At 40.0% G+C, this 24,365-nt stretch overlaps 1 protein-coding gene across 2 annotated transcripts in view; it reads left to right on the top strand.

Moving 5' to 3' along the window:
- CHMP3 (charged multivesicular body protein 3) overlaps positions 1 to 24,365 on the top strand; it is a 78,125-nt gene that overhangs the window by 35,756 nt on the left and 18,004 nt on the right. Inside the window, exons 1-3 of one of the 2 annotated variants that reach the window (XM_049784917.1) lie at positions 6,735 to 6,897; positions 12,698 to 12,758; positions 19,815 to 19,994. In XM_049784917.1, the coding sequence (XP_049640874.1) occupies positions 6,853 to 6,897; positions 12,698 to 12,758; positions 19,815 to 19,994 (286 nt within the window). In that variant the 5' untranslated portion in view covers positions 6,735 to 6,852. Of the gene's footprint in view, positions 1 to 6,734; positions 6,898 to 12,697; positions 12,759 to 19,814; positions 19,995 to 24,365 lie in introns of those variants that run through there. The other variant, XM_049784919.1, reaches the window with a different exon arrangement.

Here is a 24,365-nt window from a genome sequence, read left to right as displayed (position 1 = left end):
GGCGCTAGAGGTAATGTGTCTGCCTTGCAAGCGCTAGCCAAGGTAGGTCCGCAGTTCGATCCCCTGGCGTCCCATATGGTCCCCACAAGCCAGGGGCAATTTCTGAGCTCTTAGCCAGGAGTAACCCCTGAGCATCAAACGGGTGTGGACCCAAAAACCAAAAAAAAGAAAGTTAAACACCTGAAAAGAGAGGGGAGAGAGGGAGGGAGAGAAAGAGAAGCAGAGACCTTATTTAAAGAAATAATAGTTGATTAACTCCCAAAGGAAAGAACTAGTCATAGATAAGGAAGCTGAGAGAACACCCAAATATTTGAGTACAAAATGATTATACAACTATATCACTGTTTTGTTTTGTTTTGATTTTGGGCCACCCAGTGACACTGAGGGGTTACTTCTGGCTATGCACTCAGAAATCACACCTAGCGACCATATGGGATGCCAGGGGATCAAAACGCGGTCCATCCTGGGTCAGCAGCGTGCAAGGCAAATGCCCTACCACTGTGCCACTGGTCCCAACAACTATATCACTATTGATCTGAGCAGGCCAACCTTTATATCTTTGACCCTCGGCTTGCTCCTCCAACCTTCCAGATGAAGTTAAACTCTTGGCTAATAAATTGTGGGCTTTTTTGGACCCAAAAGTGAATTCTGTTTCCTTCCAAGCTAGGTTCTAGAAACATCCACATCTGAATTCCATAACAACTCAGCAAGTCCACCTCGACATTTCAGACTCTCTGCTGTAAGCAACTGCTTATATCCTGAACCATACTTTGCCAACATGGCAATGTAACAGCTCTACTCATCACACCTCACACTACACACATTTATGCCTCATGGCACTGAGTAAAGACTGGCAGGAAAGGAAACTAGCAAAACCAAGACTAATTCTCTCAAAATCTCCCAGTGGGAGTCTACAAAGATCTACCCTTGGCACAGCAGGAGCACACAGACACAACAGATAAGCCACGTAGAAATTCACCAAGCCCAATGAGTAATAATAATAGCTTGTAAAGCTATCTATCAGACCCAAGCAGCCCTATAAACTCTCACATAATGAATTTAGTGACTAGTGGCACGATGTAGACAGTGAAACAATGGCACTGGGAGTCAGCAAACTACAAGAAAATGAGCCAAAATGAGAAAACTACTAAGTAATATGAAAGAAGAGTTTGTTAGGCAATATTTAAAAAAATAGACAAAATGTCTGAGCAGAATAACAGCAGCAGAGTAAAAGACCAGTAAGTGCTTTGATAAATTCATAGATTTGAAATGAATTCTACAAGATATGCTAAAGGGTTTTTTTAAAAGACAAAACAAACTTCTCAGCATTCTGCTTCTACTGTTACACTCACAGCCCTCTGCTAGATTAAGAACGGTCTATTCATTTCTAGATTGTTAGAGTTTTTATTATACTTCTTAAATAATGAATTATATGAATTTATATAGAATATAGAATTTATATAGAATGAATTAATATTAATTTATATAGAATGTTCTATGCCTATTCGGGTAATTTTTTTACATCTATATATTTTGGGGGGGTTGTTTTTGGGGCACACCTGGAGGTTCTCAGGGTTTATACCTGGCTCTGTGTTCATGAATCTCCCCTGGTACTTAGAGCACCATACAGGATTCTGGAGATTGAACATAGGTCACCTGTGTTCAGGGCAAGTGCTCTAATTTCTGTACTATTGTTCCAGTACAGAACTATAGAGATTTTTATTACAATATTTTAGCTTACTAATGCAGATTAATAGTTTAAAATATATATTTGTAAATATATGTGTAAAATATATATTTTTCAGGTCAAATATACTTATGTTTTGAGGCACTAAGTGGTGCTCAGGGGTTACTCCTATCTCTGCACTCAGGAGTTACTCCTGGCAGTGCTTGAGAGATCATATGAGATGATGGGGATTGAACTCAGATCAGCCACATGTATGGAAATACCCTGTCCTTGTATTATCTCTCTGGCCCATAATGTAGACAGTTAAGTGTTATCTATAATATTTTATAACATAAAGCCAATATTTCCTTCATAGATAAAGCATACTCAAAATTTTTTTGATAAAGCACACTTTTTTTTTTCTTTTTTTGGTTTTTGGGCCACACCCGGCAGTGCTCAGGGGTTACTCCTGGCTGTCTGCTCAGAAATAGCTCCTGGCAGGCACGGGGGACCATATGGGACACCGGGATTCGAACCAACCACCTTTGGTCCTGGATCGGCTGCTTGCAAGGCAAATGCCGCTGTGCTATCTCTCCGGTCCCGATAAAGCACACTTTTATACTTTATAGATCTATTCATCTTTTTTTGTTTGTGTTTTTTGGCCTCAGACACGGCAGTGCTCAGGGGTTACTCCTGGCTCTGCATTCAGGGGTCATTTCTGGAAGTGCTGGAAAATCATATGGAATGCCAGAGATTGAACCCAGGTTAGCCATGTGCAAGGCATATGCCCTACCCATTGTGCTATCACTCATGCCATCTATCCATGTTTTCTTATAATTTTTAAATTATATTTTGTTGTGAAATAATAGTTAAAATTTATAATTTTTTTCATAATTTACTAGTTGCTTTTTTTTATTTTTGAGTCACACCCAGAAGCACTCAGGGGTTACTCCTGGCTCTATGCTCAGAAATAGCTCCTGGAAGACCATATGGGATGCTGGGATTTGAACCACCGACCTTCTGCATGAAAGGCAAACACCTTACCTCCATGCTATCTCTCCAACCCCTTTTTTTCATAATTTAATTATTCATACTATTAATTTTAATCTGTATACTTGTAAACAGGATTAATTTTAATCTGTATACTTGTAATTTATGATCAAAACTTGATAATCTTATCATATTTTCATTAATTTACATTTTTGTGATACTGGTTTACAATTTTGTGGAGGTTAGCTTTATTCATCTATATATGTATAGGTGTTACCATCTCTACAAGAAAAATAAAGATCTTTCTCATATGTGGGCTAGAAAGAAAATAGTGAGAGAACAACAAAAGGTCAAAAGCAATGAAACTGAGGCCAGAGCAATAGAAGAAGGGCATTTCCCTTACATGCTGCCAACTTGGGATGGACCCAAGTTTGATCTCTGGCATCCCATATGGTCCCCTGAGCCTGCCAGGAGTGATTTCTAAGCACAGAGCCAGGAGTCATCACTGAGCACTGCCAGGTGTGCCTCCCTCCTCCAAAAAATACAATGAAACTGGAAATTTTGCCTACAGAACTGGACTTACCTGTATAGCAAGGTGGTTGGGAGGGACCCTTGGGACACTGATGCAAGAAAGTAAGTTTTCTGTTGATAGGTGTGGTGTTGGAGCAATGGTTGCATTAAAAAAAAAAGTATGCTTAACAATATTGCCAACCATGGTACCTCAGAAATGGCAATAAATAGATTATGTTCTCAGATAAAAAGAAACATCCTTGTTTAATTATTAAAAGTCAATCATCAAAATACTGGGACTTACTGAGGGACAAGAAAATAGTAAAACATAAAGGAACCTCTTTCTGTCAGGCTTCCATCAGACTTGTCAGAAGAAGCCTCCTATCTTAGAAGAGGTAACATAATCACACTACTAAAAGACAAACAATTCCAGTCAAGAATACTTTACCCAGTAATATAATAATTCAAATATAATGGAGAAATAAAAGTTATTTTCAGACATACAAAGGTAAAAAAAAATGGTGACCAATACTTCCCAGGAAGCCTGGTTCTGGCAGATAATTCTGTGGCATTCTCAGAAAGGTAGGGGAAGATTCTTCTTTTAGCATGTACTACAAGAACCCAAGGCCACACACTACACTATCTGACAGAAATGGCCCAGCTATGCAACTTAACTTTATCAAACTTCCAAATAACCAAATTTGTTTCAGATCTATATATCTGGTAGTATCACAGGAAATCTAGTGGGAAATCACACAGTAATCTACCAACCTCAGTGAGACTCAACAGTAACATCGAAGCCTTAACTAGTACCAACAACAGCCCAATAAATCCTTAGACACTGACTTTAGTAACACCATGGATATATATATATATATATATATATATATATATATGTTATTTCAAATTGATAGATCTAATTTTTTTTTTTGGTGTTTGGTTCACACCCAGCAGCGCTCAGGGGCTACTCCTGGCTCTACGCTCAGAAATCGCTCCTGGCAGGTTCAGGGGACCATATGGGATGCCGGGATTCAAACCACTGATCTTCTGCATGCAAAGCAAACACCTTACCTCCATGCTATCTCTCCAGCCCCGATTGATCTAAATTTTATAATTTTATTTGTCCATGTTGGAACAAACAAAATAAAGTATATAAAAGAAATATAAATTTGTATATAAAACAAAAAATAAATTTGTTTGTGTTTGCATGGACCAGACTATGGTCATGAATAGGACATTGGATATGTCCTACTCTGTTTTGGTGATGGGAAGGTCACATTGATGGTGGGATTGGTGTTTGAACATCTAATGCCTAAAATGACTATTATAAGCAACTTGGTAAATCAGTTATAATAAAAAAATTAAGAAAAATAGAGGTTTAAGGGCTAAAGAGAGAGCTCATTGGCCTGAGTACATGCTTTGCATATGGGAGGTCTGTGTTTGATCCTTGGCACCACAAGGACCCCAAGAAATTCTAGGTGTAGTTCCAAAGCATTGAGCTGGGAGCAGGCTGAAAGCACTGTTATGTGTGTCCCCTCACCAAGTAAAGAACTAGAGGGATATCTCAAAGGTGTCAGTGTATGCTTTGCACATGGGAGGGGAGGCCAAGATCGATCCCTGGCAGTGCATCATCTCGTGAGTACTGAGCCAAGAGTAGATCCCAATCACTGCTGGTTGTGACCTAATAAAATGAAAAGAAACAAAGGGGGCCAAGAGAGAAAGTATGTAGGTTGCTTTACATGTGATCAACCAGATTTGATAACTGACATCCCATATGGTTCCTAAAGCTCCATTTATAATCCCTAAGCACAGAACAGGGAAGTTTTATTAACACTTACCCTGAAAAGTATGAAAGAGGTTTTACTTCTTACTATGAACATGTTTTCTTATTTTAAAATCACTTTACTGAAATATGATTGACATGTCCATCATATTCATGGCTTCATTCATTTGTGAAACCATCATCACAGTCTCAATTATATTCACCACCACCATAAAGTGCTTCCTTGTGTTCCTTTATTCTTTTTTTTTTTTGATTCTACCCATCACCTACTGAGTACTGATCTATTTTCTGTTAGTATAACTTAATTTTATATACTAAATGGAATTATAGTGTGCATTTCCCCCCTGACTTGTTTCACTTGATACAGTCTGTGGGAGACTCATACAATTTGTTTTATGTCAACAATTTATTCATTCCTATTACTCTATTGAAACAGAAAGATTTTTTCTGGGGCCAAAGGCCTGGTTCAAGGCATAGGGCACTTGCCATGCATGCATCATGACCCTGGTTGGAAGCAGATTCATTCAGGTTAGAGATCTTCTATATCACATATGATCCCCCCAATTACACCACGGGTCATTCCTGAGCCAGGAATAGCCCCTCAGCACCCTACCCATAAAAAAAAATACCTATCTTTCTATTGTGTAACGATCTACCACAATTGTTTTTATTTCCATTCATTAATTAATTAGATGCCAATCTATATTATTTCCATTGTGAGGATATTAAATGAGATGCTGTGATCACTTGTGTTCAAGTCTTTTTGTAAGGACATACATAGCTTTGCCCTCCTTCTGAAAAATCTGTAATGGCTAATACATAAGATAAATATACTTTTAGAATTTTAAGAAATTGATAAAATATTTTCCATATGATTTTATATTCCTGCAGGAAATGGGAGTCAGTTAAACGAGTGATTTCTTCAGTCTGAGATCATATAACGACAGCAACCATCAAAACTCACCACAGAAGCTGAGATTGCCCCTCTAAAATTTTTCTTGGAAAATCTAAATAAAACAAATACACACACACACGTACACGTGTGTTGGGGGAAATTATCTGTAGCACTGAACTGCACACACACACACACAATGTGACACTTTGTGTGGATTGTAGAGTGGGTTGGAATGCAAATGTAGTGAAAAGTTACCACTGTGACAGTAAATGGGGAAAAGATGAGCAGGTTTAGTTACTACTGGATAAAGAAGATGACCAGGGAGATCAGGGAGGAGGATCCAGTCTGGGATCTGAAGTGCCTCCAGATGACAGCGTGAGGTGTCAGTAGTAAATGTTCCTCCTTGGGTGCACAGAACATTGCAGGCACAAGGACATACAGATAGATATAAATGAGGCATCAGGGGGCCAGAGCGGTGGCGCAAGCGGTAAGGCGTTTGCCTAGGACAAACAGGGGTTCGATCTCTGGCGTCCCATATGGCCCCCCAAGCCAGGAGCAATTTCTGAGTGCATAGCCAGAAGTAACCCCAGAGCGTCACCGGGTGTGGCCGAAAACCCTAAATAAATACATAAATACATAAACAAACGAGGCATCAGGAGCAGCTATCCCAGCATGAATCAGAGTTCTCAGCGACCATCAAGAGACGTCAAGACATTCACGCCTCAAAACGTCACACCTTCACACCTGCTTCCTTCCTCTCCCGGGTCTGGAAACCCACTGGTAGGTAAGAAGGGCGTCGAGGCTCAGCCCTTGAGCGCAACCCCGCCCGGGCAACGAGTGCGCATGCGTGGTCAGGCGGTGCATGCGCACTTCTGTCTTCTCGACCGCTCCCTCCGTCGGCATCGCTTCAGCTCCCGGCCCCGCCCCGGCGGCTGCCCGAGATCTCCTGGGCGCGGGGAGGGGGGACGGGAAGCCGGAAGGGGCCAGAGCGGCTCGGTTCGCCTCGCCATGGGGCTGTTCGGGAAAACCCAGGAGAAGCCGCCCAAAGAGCTGGTAAGGGCGACGGGGCCTGGAGAAGCGCGGGGGGTGCTAAACGAGTGGACACTACGCAGCCCCGCCGCTGGCCAGGTCGGGCCCGGCCCCACTTCCGGGGTCTCCGACAGGCTGATAAAAGACCGTCGAGGAGATGGGGAGGGCGCCGGACGGCTGGGTGGTCCTTGGCCCCGCCCACCACGCCTCACCGTAGACGGTTCCGGGTTTGCGAGGGGTCTTCCGGTTCCGGTCCGCCCGCCGACGGCGGCTGCACCCCGCGCACCGCATGCTGGGTACCTGGCTTGGTCCCACTCCAGGGATGCTGCTGCGGAAGGTGACTTGGGAACTGTTAGACCCCGGATGAAACGGGATCTTGCCTGGTACTTCCCGAGTTCGAATCCCATTACCCCGTGAACGCTTAGCAAGCACTTTCTGCCCAGAGGGAATTTCTCTGTGACTTCCTAGACGTCTGCAGAGGAGGAATGATAGAACTAGCAGAGCCGTTCCTGCCTAACAGACGAAAGTTTTTTGGCCAGTAGTAGTTTATTAGGGGTTTTTTTTTCTATACACTTGCCCTCCCCCCCCCCCCCCCAGGCCCAGGCCAGGGGTATTCAGCATCACCAGGCCACTCTTCTAAAGTTTAGAAGTTTTGGGTCAACAATTTGAGTTAGTAATGCACTTACTTTGTTGTTTTTGGTGTTCATTTCTTTGGGGCCACACCAAGCAGTGCATAGGGATCACTTCTGATGATCCTCCCCTTAATTAGAGTTGGGGTACCTTAAGTGGCATGCAAGCCTCTTTCCGCTTGTAATAGCTCTCTTACCCTATTACAGTTTGAGAATCATTGCTCTGCAGGACCTAAGGTATCAACGGGGAAACAAATAAACTTCAGAATTCTGTATTTAGTAAATGACCTCACCTTCTCAACTGTGACAGCCAGAGCTTAAAAGCCAACCTGATGCATCATACAGTTCTCAATACATAATATGGGTGTTAATGCTAATTATTTTCGTTAATCATAGGCCCTTGAACAGTAGTACTCAATAAATAGTATTTCCTTCAGGCATCTTATCCAACTTTACTCCCCGTTAAAATTATGATACTTAAATAAGGTAAAAGTGTGTGACATTATTTTACAAACTGCAGATATCAGTACAGAGACTCATTTTGTGGCATATGTATTTTCAAAGTCTTATTACTAAAAAGTTTTTTTGTTTGTTTTCTGTTTTGTTTTGACTTGTTACACGTGGCCAATCCCTGGCATCCCATGTAGTCCTAGGTGTGATTCCTAAGTGTAGAGCCGAGAGAGAGAGAGAGAGAGAGAGAGAGAGAGAGAGAGAGAGAGAGAGAGAGAGAGAGAGAGAGAGAGAGAGACAGACAGACAGACAGACAGACAGACAGACAGACACTTGCTTTGCATGGAGCTGACTCGTGTTCTGTCCTTGGCACAATATATGGTCCCCTGAGCATTGCCAGTGATCTCTGAGCACAATGTTAGAGTAAATAAATCTTAAGTACAGCCAGGTGTGCCTCAGCCCATACAATACCCTTAATACCCAAAAAAGGGAAAATAGCTGCTATAATACACACAATATATGTGAATATATTCTGTATACATAAGTACATATTGTTATATATGTATATATACTATACATATGTATGTATACTATACATATGTATGTATATATATGTATGTGTGTGTGTATATATATATACATATATATATATATATATATAAAACCCAAAGATAACACAGGGGTTTAGATGTTTGCCTTGCATACACTTGGCCTTGTTTTGATCCCTGGCATTCCATTATTGGTCTCCTAGTACTACCAGAATCAAAGAAACTAAGTAAAGGACATTTGAAAAACAAAATGGGAACTGAGGTGATAACCAATAGGGCTGATGTTCATGCTTTGCATACTATAATCCAGGGTTTAATTTCTAGCATCACATGGTCCCTTTAACATTGCTGGTATGGCCCCCAAACAGAAATAAACAAAAAGCCCCCCAAAAAAATCAAGATAATGTTGGCAGAGAGAAGAGTTAGAGAAAGAGGAAGGAACCGCAATAGTCTGAGCTGGGTAGCTTTTGAATAGAGGTAAATTTCCAGGATGCCTCACACTGCGAGTTGGAAGATCAGGTGTTTAGCACATGATGCCCAGGAGGGGACCGTTGCAGTCATGCTGAATTTAAGTGATAAGGACACCTTCTAATTGACTTAGAGACACCTTTAAGTCTCAGAATGGAGCTCAGGAGGATCACTCTGAATGGATCAATCAGGATTGATCACCCCAGATTGTGGGATGAGTCTCAGAATGGAGCTCAAGAAATTTTAGTGTGTATTTAGTTGGATACTAGGTTTACAAATAGAAGATGTTGGATAGCAAATTTAAATAATTAAAATATAATTGACAAGAAACAAGTACAAATTTAGGGTATATAAGAACAATAATACAGTATGTACAAATTATGTGATGCTACAGTGCTGGGAATAATAACTCTGCAGAATAGTGAAGGAGACCAGGTTTGAGGTTATCTTGATTTTGTTATAACCTGTCCCTTGACATTAGCCAAGAGGTAGCTAAGTGTGGAATTAGGAATGGAAGTTATTCCAAGTAAAATAAAATGGCAAGTGGAAGTACTGAATAAATATTGAGGGAATCAGAGGGCTTAGAGAATGAAATAATATTATGTAGAAGTGGGTGAGATATAGGAAGAGTGGAGGCAGTGGGAAGATAAAGAGATAGGTAGAAGGCAAATCGTTGAAGACCTATATACTTTCTAAGGATGGGGTGCAGGATTCCGAAAAGAACGTTAGAGCAAGAATTAGAGGGAAGGAATGTAGTTTTGAGAACAGTTGGTGGTCAAAGTGAGAGTTGAAATTTGTAGCTAAGTGGAAATGGTGAATAAGAGATTGCACAAGTGCAAGATTGACAAATACATAGGCTACATTGACCAGCAGTTCAATCAAACCTGTTAAACTTATTAAACTTATTAGGCCTGTAGCTAAAATGATTCATATGGGATTAGTATGTAGAAGGAGAAAAGGCTACAGAATTCAGTTTTCAAAAATCAGGAAATTAAGAAAGATACTTGAAAGGGGTTTGTAGGAGATTTTTCTGTCTTAATTTGTTGCATCAGTAAAATTTTTACTTTAAGATCCAGTATTGTTTTTCCTTTATCATCTACCGGATCAACATCATGTTGAACTCTTTTTTTATGATTTTGTTTTTGTTTTTGGACCACACCCAGCAGTGCTCCGGAATTACTCCTGACTGCTCAGAATCGCTCCTGGCAAGCTTGGGGGACCATGTGGGATGCTGGGATTTGAACCAACAATTGTCCTTGGTCAACTGGAAGACAAATGCCCTACCACTGTGCTATCTCTCCAGCCTCCATGTTGAACTCTTTTTTTTTTTTTTTGGTTTTGGTTTTGGTTTTTGGGCCACACCCGGTGACGCTCAGAGGTTACTCCTGGCTTTATATTCAGAAATTGCTCCTGGCTTTGGGGACCATATGGGATGCTGGGGATCATGCATTTAAGCAAACTCCCTACCACCTGTGCCACCACTCTGGCCCCTATGTTGAACTCTTAAGAGGAAGGCACATATGCAATATTTTCTAGGTGAACAATAGAGAGGCAAAAGAGGTTGAAGCAAAACATAATTAACTGTCTTTTTAATGCCCATCTGACATCAGCATAGGCAAATAGTTAGCTAACTCCATTTTGTTACTTTGGCAAAAATTAAAAATCAGCATAAAGAGATCCAAATCATGGAATTAGACTGTTTCTCCAATGATTATTTATTTGTTCTAGTGGAGATGGAATTTAGAAACGAAAAATCAGGCACTCATGATGTTTTCTATTGCTGCACTGCTCTTATTTATAAGACTTTTAACTGTACAGAACTAAAAAATAGGTTCTTTGGGGAGGGGAGTTTCCCAAGCATTGCTCAGGAGGCCCCAGGGCACCCTCAGCTGTTCTTGACCAGCTGGGCTGGCTGGTTCAAGAGTGCCATGGTACTCATGCCGTCCCCTGCTCGGATTACCCAGGTTACTTCAGTGGTGCTTGGAGGGGCCTCTAAGGCCATACCTAACTATGTCCAGAGACCATGTGGTATCGAGGGTATAGCCCAGGCCAGGCAGATGCTAGGTCTGTATGTACTAACCTCTGCACTGTCTCCTTAAAAATACATTCTTTTAAAAATAGCAAGAATTGGGGCCGGCGAGGTGGCGCTAGAGGTAAGGTGTCTGCCTTGCAAGTGCTAGCCAAGGAAAGATCGTGACTGCGGTTCTATCCCCCGGTGTCCCATATGGTCCCCCCAAGCCAGGGGCAATTTCTGAGTGCTTAGCCAGGAGTAACCCCTGAGCATCAAATGGGTGTGGCCCGAAAAACAAAAAACAAAAACAAAAAAACAAAACACAAAATAAAAAGAAATCTCTAAAAAAAAATAGCAAGGATTACATTAGATTGATTAGAGATTAATTTGAACCAGCTTTTTTGCTGAAAATAATCGTAAGATATAGACAAAACTTCTAATTGTAATCAATAAAGGGTACCACGGCAATGAGGGTGAAGAGATGTGCAATATTTTGTGATCATTTTATCTCCCACCAGTTAAATTTAGCAACTATTGTTTATCACACCTTGTGCAAAGGTTTAATGAATAAGTAAAGATCTTGAACATCCTAGAGTATGTATGTAGTTGTAAAAACACTGAAGCTTTCAAAAGAAAGGGAGTATAGAGTTTAAAACTTGTGACATATAGAAGAAGTTTTATTGGTCACTGGGGTGATCAAAATATTTTTCTCAGATCTATTTTGCCTTCATAGTTTCTGGCCCACAGTATCCAAAGAGTCTGGGAATGCCCTAAATATTGAGTGATAAAGGTAACTTTTGCCATATTAGAGTAGGTAATTTTGGAGAAAGAGGACACTGATTGCCTGGAGACCAACTTACTGTACAAGTTACCTGGAGTCATCAATGTCTGGTTGGAATGTTTGGCCCCATCCTAACCTCCTGGGAGGTAGAGTAACTAGAGGTCATATTCAGTTGTTTATGGTCATGATTTAGTCATGGAATAACATGCATCTGTCTGTATCAAGAAACCTTCATAAAACCCCTTGAAAGAGGGCTTTGGAGAACTTCTCAATTATGAACAAAAGACATGAAGATTTGGGGATAATATTGTATTTCATGGAAGCTCTCTACCTTTCCCTTATAACTTGTCCTATGCTTCTCTTCCAACTGACCTGACTGTCCCTATATAATATCCTTTGTGATAAATTGATGGTCTAGTGCAGAAATCTATCAGATCTTCTGAGATTTGCAAACTTTCTTAGTCAATTGAAGGACAGGATTTTTGGCTCTTGGGAAGATCTATCACAGTAAAAGAGACCTAGGTTAGAGAAATGTCTTTAGTAAAATGAGAAAGAATTATTGTTAAAAGGTAGGCTTAAATGGTCAGTTCTCAAGTCATGCAGAATGTTTTTGAAACAATTGTGTCAAAGTTGAAAGCCTTGTGATGTACTTAAAATCTATGCCTTTGTACCTCTTGGAAAATATGTAGCTATCTTCAAGATACTGAACTCTGTAAGGGAACTTACTGCCTGCTTTCAGATAAGAATATTTGAGTAGCTTGGGGATTCTATTTACTGTGAGTAAAAAGATAAAAAAGAATTTGGCTTTAAACCTCTTAATTTGAAAGTGACATTATTTTGTATCTGGAATAATTTTGTAATTAGTATAAAATTATGTAAATTCACTTATAGAGGAATCTTGGATTCGCTTATAATTTCTTGTCTTAAAAATTCCCAGGTCAATGAATGGTCATTGAAGATAAGAAAGGAAATGAGAGTCGTTGAGAGACAAATAAGAGGTAAATTACTGGTTTCTACTTGTGTTTCTCACCTTCGTGGTATATTTTGTGTTCACTCCTAAAAATAAATCTCACAAGTTGGGATGTAGTATATTTTATATTATTAAAACTAGTAATTACTTGTGCTGTGTGATCAAGGAAGAGATATAATAAAATCAAAGAAATGTTACATATTAAAACTAAAGAATACCTTACTTATATAAAGGAGTAATTTTTTTGTTTGCTTATTTTGGGCAACAGTATTCATAATCCAAGGGCTACTCCTGGTTCTGTATACAGGAATTATACCTAGTAGAATCAGGAGAACCATTTGGGGTGCTGGAATCAAACCTACATCGGCAGCGTGCAAAGCAAATGTCCTACCCACTGTACTATCACTATGTCCCCCTTCTTAAAATTTGTTTTAAATGGGGGCCAGTGGGGCTGGAGAGATAGTTCAGCGTAGGCTGTTTGCCTTGGATGCAGCTGATCCAGGACAAATAGTGATTCAAAACTCACGGCATCCCTTATGGTCCCTTGAGCCTGCCAGAAGTGAGTTCTGAGCGCAGAGCCAGTAGTAATCCCTGAGCACCACTGGGTGTGACCCAAAAAACAAAACAAACAAACAAAAATTGGGGCCTGTGTTCTAGCACAGGAGTCATTGCACAGAGGAGGGGCCGGAGACATAGCACAGTGGTAGGGCGTTTGCCTTGCATGTGGCCTACTCAGGACAGACCCAGGTTTAATCTCTAGCATCCCATAATGTCCCCCAAGCCTGCCAAGAGTGATTTCTGAGTGCACAACCTGGAATAATCCCTGAATGCCTCTGGGTATAGCTCCAAAACAAAACTAGAAAACAAAAAAATATTTTTTCTTTTAAATTATGGCTGCATGTTTATTGTTTGTTTGTCTGTTTTTTGAGCCATATTCGGTGGCATTCGGGCTATTCCTGAATCTGCGCTCAGAAATCACTCCTGGCAGGCTCAGGGATCTATATGGGATGCCGGGAATTGAACCCAGGTTGGCTGAATGCAAGGCAAACGCCCTACCACTGTTCTGTTGCTCCGGCCCCTAAGGCTGCATGATTTACAAAGTTATTTATAGTTGAGTTTCAGGCATACAATGTTCCAACTCTAATCCCATAACCAGGGTCAGCTTCCTTCTATCTATGTCCCAGTGTTTAACATATTGTATATAAGTAAGGAACGTAGTTTTATTTTCATTACTGTGTATCTTAGCATGGCCCTATTCTAAATAAATCTCTTTTTTTTTTTTTTTTTGGTTTTTGGGCCACACCCGGCAGTGCTCAGGGGTTACTCCTGGCTGTCTGCTCAGAAATAGCTCCTGGCAGGCACGGGGGACCATGTGGGACACCGGGATTCGAACCAACCACCTTAGGTCCTGGATCGGCTGCTTGCAAGGCAAACGCCGCTGTGCTATCTCTCCGGGCCCCTAAATAAATTTCATTGTTGTTGAATCCCACTTACACATAAGTAGTTTGGGACTGGAAAAATGGTTCAGGAGATAAGCTTCTTGCCTTGCACTTGGTTACTTCAGCTGACCTTGATTAAATCCCCAGGCCCAGAAATAGCCTCCAGATATGGTTCAAGCCCCCATCCCCCAAATTAAATACATAAAATACAGGTAACTTATAGAGATAATAAGTTTTAGGACTTGAATTTTTATTAATTTCATGATTAGAGAAAAGATAATAACATAAAGGTTTTTACAATATTGTCTCCTAAAAAAAGAATTGAAAAAGGGAGTCATGAGGAAATATTATTTAAACCAACATTTCAGCTCCCATCAAAAAGCAATATTTGGAGAAAAATATGTGAAACATTAGTTTTTAGACTCTGGACATTTGGCAGTATGGGATTGTGATCACTGGGATAAGGGAAATAAAAGGAGAGAGAAAGTGCTGTTTTAGTTCTAATTTCCTGTAACTAAAGCTTCTAAATTGAAGCATTTTGGTGGGAGTTTCTGAGAGGTGGTGATCTGAGATGAGATAAGAATCAGGGAACTGGAAGAAGTAGTGATTAGAATTTGGGTATTGGGGTTGGAGGGATAGCATGGAGGTAGGGTATTTGCCTTGCATGCAGAAGGATGGTGGTTCCAATCCTGGCATCCTATATGGTCCCCTGAGCCTGCCAGAAGCTATTTCTGAGTGTAGAGCCAGGAGTAACCTCTGAGATGTGCTGTGTGTGACCCAAAAACGAAAAAAAAAAAAAAAAACAATTTGGGTATCTCTGATATTAAAATAGTATCATAGAGAGGGGAAATACCTAGGGAAAAACTTCCATATATCTGTAAGAAGATATATAGAATCCAGGTGCATACTTAAAATGAGATTCCTAGAGACCGGACAAAGAGTACTTACTAGAAAGGGGACAGAACAGAACAGCTACCAGGAAGCTTTAAGATAAACAATTCCCAGAGCCTCCAAAAGGTTGAGAGAGATTAGGGTACTGATCTGGCACAACAAAGAAATTTTGTTGAACCTTTGGGACATTCAGTAAAGATTCTAGGAAGGTCCTATCTTGGTGCATAGAGATAGTAAATTAGGTAAAGTACTTACCTTGCTTATGGCTGATCCTGGAATTTGATCTCTGGCATCCCATATGTTCCCCTGAAAATTGCCAAGAGTGAGCTGTTACTGCAGAGCCAGGAGTAAGCCCTGAGCACAGATGCGTGTGGCTCAAAAACAAAAGACTGAAGGGTCATGCCTTAATATTAAGGTGAAAGTAACTCTAAAATAAGACTTCCATAAGTCCACATGAGTAAATTTTATTTTAGTTTGTTTTTGTTTATTGGCCTCACTTGGCGGTGCTCAGGGGTTCCTTCTGGCTCTGTGCTCAGAAATCATTCCTGGCAGGCTTGGGAAACCATATGGGATGCTGGGAATCAATGCAAACACCCTCTGCTATTGCTCCGGCCCCCACATGAATAAATCCTTTTCTGTTTGTTTGTTTTTGGGGCCACACCTAACTGCTCAGGGGTTATTTCTGGCTCTGCACTCAGAAATTGTTCCTGGCAGATTCGGGGGACCCTATGAGATGCTGGGGATTGAACCCGGGTCTGTCTCAGGTCTGCAATGTGCAAGGCAAATGCCCTACCACTGTGCTCTTACTTCGGCCCCTCACATGAGTAAATTTTAAAAACAAGTCTTAAAAGTTGTTCTGCTGGAAATAACTGCCAGTATAAAACTGAATATTCTAAAAAAAGATCACAAAATTTAGATGCCTAGATCTAAAATATTCAGAATAGCCAGCATCCATTGCATAACTACTAACAAGAAGTAGAAAAATGTGACCTGAAACGGGAGGGCGGGGAATCAGGCTATACAAATATACTCAGAAAAAATGAACTATGATTGATCTAGCAAAGTAGGATTTATTCAGTTATAATAAACACATTGAGATTTTAAAAAATGCATTGACATAATTAAATAAATAGAAGATTAAGAAAAGAATAAAATAGGGCCTTGAGCAATAGCAGAACAGATAGGGCGCTTGCCTTGCACACGGCCAACCCATTTCGATCCCTGCCATCCCATATAGTTCCCTGAACCTGCCAGAGATAACCCGAGTGCTGCAAGGTGTGGGCCTCCCAAAAAAAGAAACTTGATATATTTGATTAGAGCTTCACAAACCTTTCTTTTTAATTTTAAGTTTATTGCTTTTTTGTTTGTTTTATATTGAAGCACCATGATTTATAATAGTTTTACTGATAGGGTTTCATGCAGAGAACATGGGACCGTACAACACACCCTCCACCTGAGTTCTCCTACCTCCCTCCACTCCTGCTTCCCATCATTCTTTTTTATTTCTATTATGTGCTTTGCTCATCAGATTTCTTTTTATAACCCTAGCTCATTATCCTATTACATGATCATTAAGCCCTTTTTCTTTTATGCTTGCTCTATATGCCCAAGATAAGATATTTTTGTAGAAAACCCCAAAGAATTTTTATATACCAAACCAAAACTAATTATAAGAATTCATCAAAGTGCAGGGTACAAAACAGAAAATCATTAGACAGTCTTGAACATGTCATGCAGAGAATTATACTTTTATTGTATCAGGAGTTACAGTGCTTGTCTTGTGTGTGCCCAGCTCATTCATTCCATGGCACTGCATGATCTTGATGTGACAGATAGGAAATAGCCTCAGTGCACTGCCAGGTGTAGCCCCCAGACAAAAGAAGTGTGTGTAGTGAGTACTACAATGAATGGTGTACAAATACTGTGGCCCACAGTGTGATTCCCAGCAAGCATTTGGGTGAATACCACAGTGACTCCCGTGAGTGTAATCGCCAGATCGAATTTAGGCAAGTAAACAAATACAGCCCCCAGCAAACCCATTTACAAACAGCACAACTTGGGCCGGAGTGATAGCGCAGTGGTAGGCCGTTTGCCTTGCACTCGGCTTATCTAGGATGAACCTCGGTTCGATCCCTGGCATCCCATATGGTCCCCAAGCCAGGAACGATTTCTGAATGCATATCTAGGAGTGACCCCTGAGCATCACCAGGTGTGGCCCAAAACAAACAAACAAAAAGTAATAAACCCCAAAACAAAAAAACCCCAGCACAATAAAGGAAGTGTGATGCCTGACAAGCACCACAGCCAAGCACACATGTATTGTGGCTAATATGAAGCCCTTGGCAAACACCACAACTAGTAAAATGGGTCTCACACATCCTGGTGTGTGTGCAATCTCTGATCATCACAATAGTATCAATAGAGGGAAATAAAGGGTGGGGTGAGTATGGGGGAAGCACCAAATACAGATAAAAGAAAATATTAGTATATCAAGGAAGGGGTAAAAACCCATCTGCAAGGCCTACATAAATAAGGGCAAGAGTATAAAAGTAACTCTCTTAGTAAGTAATTACATTAAATGTAAATTAACTAAGGTTTCCAATGAAAAGGGTTTAAAGTTGAAAACATGACCCTAGTGCATGTCCTTAACCTGAGCCTGACTTTACATCTGCATTCTCCAGTTGACAATGCTGGACTAGGTGTAGGAAGGTTGGATGTAAATTACTGGTATACCACCTTTGTTATAGCTGCTGAATACAGGACTGGTCCACAGGTGTGGAAAGGTTGAAGAATACTGTGTGAGATCCAGAGATGCAAACAGATGGAAAATGAAAGAATAGGAAAAAAAATAATTCCATGGAAATAGTAACCAGAAGAATAATGATTGTTGTACTAAGATAAAATAAACTAAAAATGTCACAAAACAAAGGATATGTATTAATGTTTCAGTACAAGAAAATTGTACAGATATGCACCTGGTCGTCTGTCATTATATATGAAGCCAATTTGACAAAATTAAAGGAGCAAATAGTTTTATAATAACAGACTTTAATAACCCATTCTCAAAGGTGGATGTGTCTATCTCAGAAGATAAATAGAGAGTAGATAATTTGAACTAGCATTCGCATCAACATTGATGAGCCTAGGAGTATTATACTTAGAGTATATATTGGATGGAGAAAGACAAAGCATCGTATGATTTCATTTGTAGTATATAAAGAAAATAAACATTGTACTAAATAAAACAAAGATAAACTTTTACTCTAGAAGACCCATTGTGATTACAAGGAGGAGTGTAGGTAAATTGGGAGAAAGGGATACCCATATGAAGCAGATAGAATTGGATTTTCAGTGGTGAACTTATGTAGCATATATGTGCTGATTTTTCAGTGATGCACACGAGAAACAACACATTAGGCAATGAGTCTACATTTAAAAAAGTGACCACACCTTTCTTCTGCACATAGGATGCTTGAACCATGAACCTAGTAGCACTATTTTTCTCTTAGTTGTTGATGGGGCCACATTTTTTTAGGTGCATGTTAGAGAAATACAGGAATATTCTAATTCTTGGTACCACTATCTGTTATTAGTCATTTTGGGCCATTAGAACAAAAATACCATAGCTTAAATAGGTGATATATGCTACATGAATTTTGAGGAGCATGACAGAAAGCTGCTTTACTAGAAATAGGCCATTGAAGATGATTCTGGGCTGGGGATGTGGCATACCAGTAGAGTACATACTTTATGCATTAGATCCCAAGTTTGATCCCTATACCTGAAAAAATGCTAGCAAGCAAGAATATGATTTTGGTGAGAGTATATCTTCCATTAAAGTAGAGCTAAAGAAAAAGCTTCCATCTTATTGCATAAGTAATCATGGATACTTTGGATAAGTATAGAAATATAAATATATTTTATAATTTGTTATATAATTAAATACATAGGATAATAAAAGCCTCTCTGGGGAGATTATAACAACCAGATAAGGAAAGGAGATTAGTAAAGTATGGGTGTGGAACCTGGAATTGATCAGTCATATTAATAAGAGAAACTAAAGGTCATGGGTATAAATTGGAGTAAGGGAATGCTGTCAGACACAGATGATGTACTGTGCCAGACAGTAAGATTTTTTTGCTGCTTGTTTGTGCTCTTGATCTAGGAAAGGCCAGGATATCCTTCAACATGTTCTGAAATGATCAGAGCTACTGCCTAGCCCTCAGACTTCTGTAAGAGCGTTACTGTGGACAGAGACCTTGAATGTGACTGACCATTCACCAGAGGGTGGGATTGGGTGACAGTTAGTTACCAGAGAGCGTGTGAGGGTGGAAATCAGAGATGGGGTCAAGAGTTCAGAGTTTGCTTGCTAGATTTTCGACAACTTGTGTGTCATTCCATTTCTCTCTTTTAGAATGGGAATGTCTGTAAAGCACCTGTCCTCCCTGTACTAAGAAAGTAAATGACTTGTCTAGTTTCATAAGTCTCAAGACAAATTAATTATAGCTTGTTTTCCAGATCCGATGTAGATAATATTTAGGTATATTAGGATTGATGCTGGAATGAATTGACTCTTTTTACACTGTTAAATTATTTTAATATTTTTGGAAATAATCAATACAATAATCAATATTTTGTACATTTCCTTTTGTTTTCCTATTTAATAATTAAGACCATGTAAATGCCAGTTAGATTTCAAGTGTCAGGAATTCTCCACGTTTATCCTAATTTTTGCTGTCTTGTGGAAAATATAGATATTCAAAGAGAAGAAGAAAAGGTGAAACGATCTGTGAAAGATGCTGCCAAAAAGGGTCAGAAGGATGTTTGTGTGGTTCTGGCCAAGGAGATGATCAGGTCAAGGAAGGCGGTGAGCAAGCTCTATGCCTCCAGAGCGCACATGAACTCCGTACTCATGGGCATGAAGAACCAGCTGGGTAAGATGCTACCACCTGTAGTTTACAGACTGCTGCCACGACTACTGTTTGTACCTCATTACCTTAATTGATTCTATTATTTTTATTTTGTCTTTGGATCACACCCAGCATGGCTCATGGCTCATGGCTTACTCCTGGCTCTGCAGTCAGGATTACTCTTGGCAGACTCAGCGGGGGACCATAAGTGGTACTGGGAATCAAAAGTATGCCAGGCTCATACAAGTCAAGTACCTGCCAGATGTACTGTTTCTCTAGCCCCAACTTCTTAACCTTTAAAAACTCTTACTGAAGTGATAGAATTATGGAGACTCTCTACCTACTGGGTATATTGCTTAAATGGATGCCTTTTGATCAAGCATTTGAACAGTACCTATTTTCTGATGTTTGTAAGACTATACAGATACTCTGGCCTTTTCTAATCAGCTTTAATGGTTTTTATTTATTCCCTCTTTTTTCCTGCAAATTGCTGAAAGGATCCATGTTCAGTTGGCCATGATAAATTTATTTATTTATTTATTTTTTGGTTTTTGGGCCACACCCTGTGACGCTCAGGGGTTACTCCTGGCTATGCACTCAGAAGTTGCTCCTGGCTTCTTGGGGGACCATATGGGACGCCGGGGGATCGAACCGCGGTCCGTCCTAGGCTAGCTTAGGCAAGGCAGGCTCCTTACCTCCAGCGCCACCGCCCGGCCCCACGATAAATTTATTAAAACATTTTTTTAGTATTTTCTTTACTGAATTATTAGGAAGTGTATTGCTTACATGGCCTTTCCCCTCTATGAATAAATCACTGTATGTACAGTCTTTTTTCCCCAGTTGCAAAGATAAAAAGTATACAGGGTAATAGAGATGCATCTACTTAAGAGCCTGTCAACCAAATCACAAAGATCTGACATTCTGTTATATTTGCATTTAATTTTTTTTTGTTTGTTTTTTTTTGTTTTTGGGCCACACCCGGCGGTGCTCAGGGGTTACTCCTGGCTGTCTGCTCAGAAATAGCTCCTGGCAGGCACGGGGGACCATATGGGACACCGGGATTCGAACCAAACACCTTTGGTCCTGGATCGGCTGCTTGCAAGGCAAACACCGCTGTGCTATCTCTCCGGGCCCATGCATTTAATTTTTATAGTAGAAATAAAACAGTGCTCCTAATGCTGATGTCATTTTTTCCCCTTTTCTTTCAACTTCTCACAGGCCACAGTCATGACTCTTGTTTTATATATATATATATATATATATATATATATATATATATATATATATATATATATATATATTTTTTTTTTTTTATTTAAACACCTTGATTACATACATGATTGTGTTTGGGTTTCAGTCATGTAAATAACACCACCCATCACCAGTGCAACATTCCATCACCAGTGCAACATTCCCATCACCAATGTCCCAAATCTCCTTCCTCCCCACCCGATCCCCGCCTGTACTCTAGACAGGCTTTCCATTTCCCTCATACATTCTCATTATTAGGACAGTCCAACAGTCATGACTCTTAAATTTTGTATAAATAGGACTGGAGAGACAGTACAGAGGTTTAAGCACTTACCATATTTTTCACTCTATAAGACACATCTTACCATAAGACGTACATAGTTTTTAGATGAGAAAAACAAGAAAAAAAATTCTAAAGCAGATGGTGCAACGTGAGATGCTGTCAGGAGACAGTAGCTGGAACAACCAGCCTACAAGGCCAAAAACAAAAAAAAATTTAAAAAGTTATAAACAGCATTATACATATTAATGTTTTACATCTTTTTTTCTCACTCTATATTGTTATGTTTAGGGTTTTGTTTGTTGTTGTGCCACACTTGGCGGCACTCGGGTTACTCCTGGCTCTGTACTCAGAATTTGCTCCTGGCAGGCTTGGGGACCATATGGGATGCTGGGGATTGAACCTTGGCCTCCCAGGTTGGCAGTGTGTCAGGCAAATTCCCTACTGCTATGCTGTCACTCTGGCCCCCAATATTGTTTTAGTGTTTTTGTTTTGAGGCCACATCCTGCAATGGTCAGGGATTATTTCTGGCTCTGGGCCTAGAAATTGTTCCTGGCAGGCTTGGAGGACCATATGGGGTGCTGGGGATTGAACCGGGGTTCGTCCTGGGATGGCCATGTGTGAGGTAAATGCTCTATCACTGTGCTATTTTTGCTCTGTTCCCCAATATTGTTATTTTTAAAAGACAATGTAATGATAAATACATTTTTAACTACTGAATTATATTTCCTCATGTGAAAATATTACATTTTATTTTTCCCTTTCCCCATTAAAGGACATTTAGACTGTTAACAATATTTCCATGAATATTTTTTCTCTTTGGCATAAGTATAAAGAAGGTGTGTGTGTGTGTGTTTTGCTATGACAAATTACCTATGTGATGCCTACGATAGGTGTGTGTGTGTGTGTGTGTGTGTGTGTGTGTGTGTGTGTGTGTGTGTGTCTGTTTATGTGTTTTGCTGTGATAACTCATCCACGTGAGGTATGCGATCCTGAGCTGCTTTCATCCCCACCATTTCTTTAGGATAGTATTGGGGAACATCTGACCCATGAAATTCTGCAATGCTCTGGCTGTGGGACATACAAGACAGAGATTGTGTTGTGTTTTTTTATTTTTGGATAGGCTTTCAGTGGCCTTTGTGCTTATTGTAGGACCCACAAATGATGTTACAAATATCCAAATGGTCTTGGCGAAAAAAAAATGTCCCCATTCTGCATTAGGACACATGCATATTAAAAGTAGCTGAAGCAGGAGTGATAGCAGAGCAGGTAGCTTGCCTTGCATATGGCTAAGGTGGATTGATCCCTGGCATTGCATATGGTTGCCTGAGCCTGCCAGGAGTGATCCCTGAGCACAGCCCTGAACATTGCCAGGTGTGCTCAAAAACCAAAAGCTAAACAAAAAGTAGTTCAGGTTATATTTTTCTAGAACTTGAAAATAGTTCCTCAAAGAGACTTTACTAATAAGGGGATGAGAGTTCTTTTTTCTGTTTGTGCCAGCCTTTTTGTCACACTATGTGAAAAAACTTTTCTCCCCCCTGCATGTATAATCTTTTTGTACTAATCAAAAGTTCTTTCTGAATTACATATAAGTAAAAAGCTGTTATCTTTTTAAATATAACACGTTATGTTTTTTGTTTTTTGTTTTTTTTGTTTGTTTGTTTTGGGTTTTTGGGCCACACCCGGTAATGCTCAGGAGTACTCCTGGCTATGTGCTCAGAAGTCGCTCCTGGCTTGGGGGACCATATTGGAAACCGGGGGATTGAACCACGGTCCGTCCAAGGCTAGCGCAGGCAAGGCAGGCACCTTACCTCTAGCGCCACCGCCCGGCCCTGTGTTGTTTTAAGTATATGACAAAATGATTTGATAACAATTGAATTGTAAAAGATTTGACTAAAAAAAAAAAGATTTGACTGGTTTTTTAATTACTAAAGTGCTTGAGGTCTTTGTTATAGAGACTGTCTACTCCTCCAGCTTTACTTTTTGCCCACGTGATCTCATCCAACTCTTTCCCTTTGTTTCAGATTTTGGGGCTTTAGTCCCAGCCTAACTCTTTCCCTTTAAATGTTATTAATTTATAAAATTTTATCTTTAGGCCAAAATTTATGATTATGAGAGTGTGAGTGTTTTCTCCACTCACATCTTAACAGATGTATAAATACTAATATGTCTGCACAAAACTTGTTCTCTCTCTGAATTGTCTTGTTCTTTCTCCTCATTATCTTCCCTGTTTTCCAGGATATATTTGTATCTGCCAATTTCTTCAGTGCTTTGGCCCTTTTGGTTTTATGTGTATCCATGTGTTCCTTTCCTTTCCACTCTAGTTCATATTCTAAAAAAGGAAAACACACTTCTGGAAGTTGTTATATATTCCTTCCTGGTCTTTTCTTTTCCCTAGTGTTCTTTTGCTTCGTTTTGGAAATAGCAGCAGCACCTTTCTTGGGGTTGTGGTGACACCTTGTGTGTTTGTAAGAGTTGTCTGTTCTGTCAGAATTGTTGGTTCTGAACATTTATTGTTAATCATTATTGTCTCTTGTGTTCTGTTTTCTAAGAAATGCCCTTCATTTATTTTCCCTTCTGTTGGCCTCCATATTTTTGGCTATCTGAATGTGAATTTACAAGAAAGAGTTCTCCAATAGTTACTTTAAACAAACGAACCTCTGAAGATAAATCATGGTGGTCTTATTTCTGGAGAGCTGTATTATCCCTTACTATCCTTTACTTTTTGAAATGCTCTTGTGTTCTTTATTTCTGTTTTGTTTGGGGGCCACATCCATCAGTGCTCGGGTTGCTCTCAGTGCTAGGGTGTCATTCTTGATAGGAGTTGGAGGACAATGTCAGGCCATGGGTTGAACCTGGACTTC

This window comes from Suncus etruscus, chromosome 12 (genome assembly GCF_024139225.1).
Source record: "Suncus etruscus isolate mSunEtr1 chromosome 12, mSunEtr1.pri.cur, whole genome shotgun sequence".
NCBI lineage: Eukaryota > Metazoa > Chordata > Mammalia > Eulipotyphla > Soricidae > Suncus > Suncus etruscus.
Note: the sequence above shows the minus strand (reverse complement) of the source record. Positions and strands in the feature narration are given on the sequence as shown.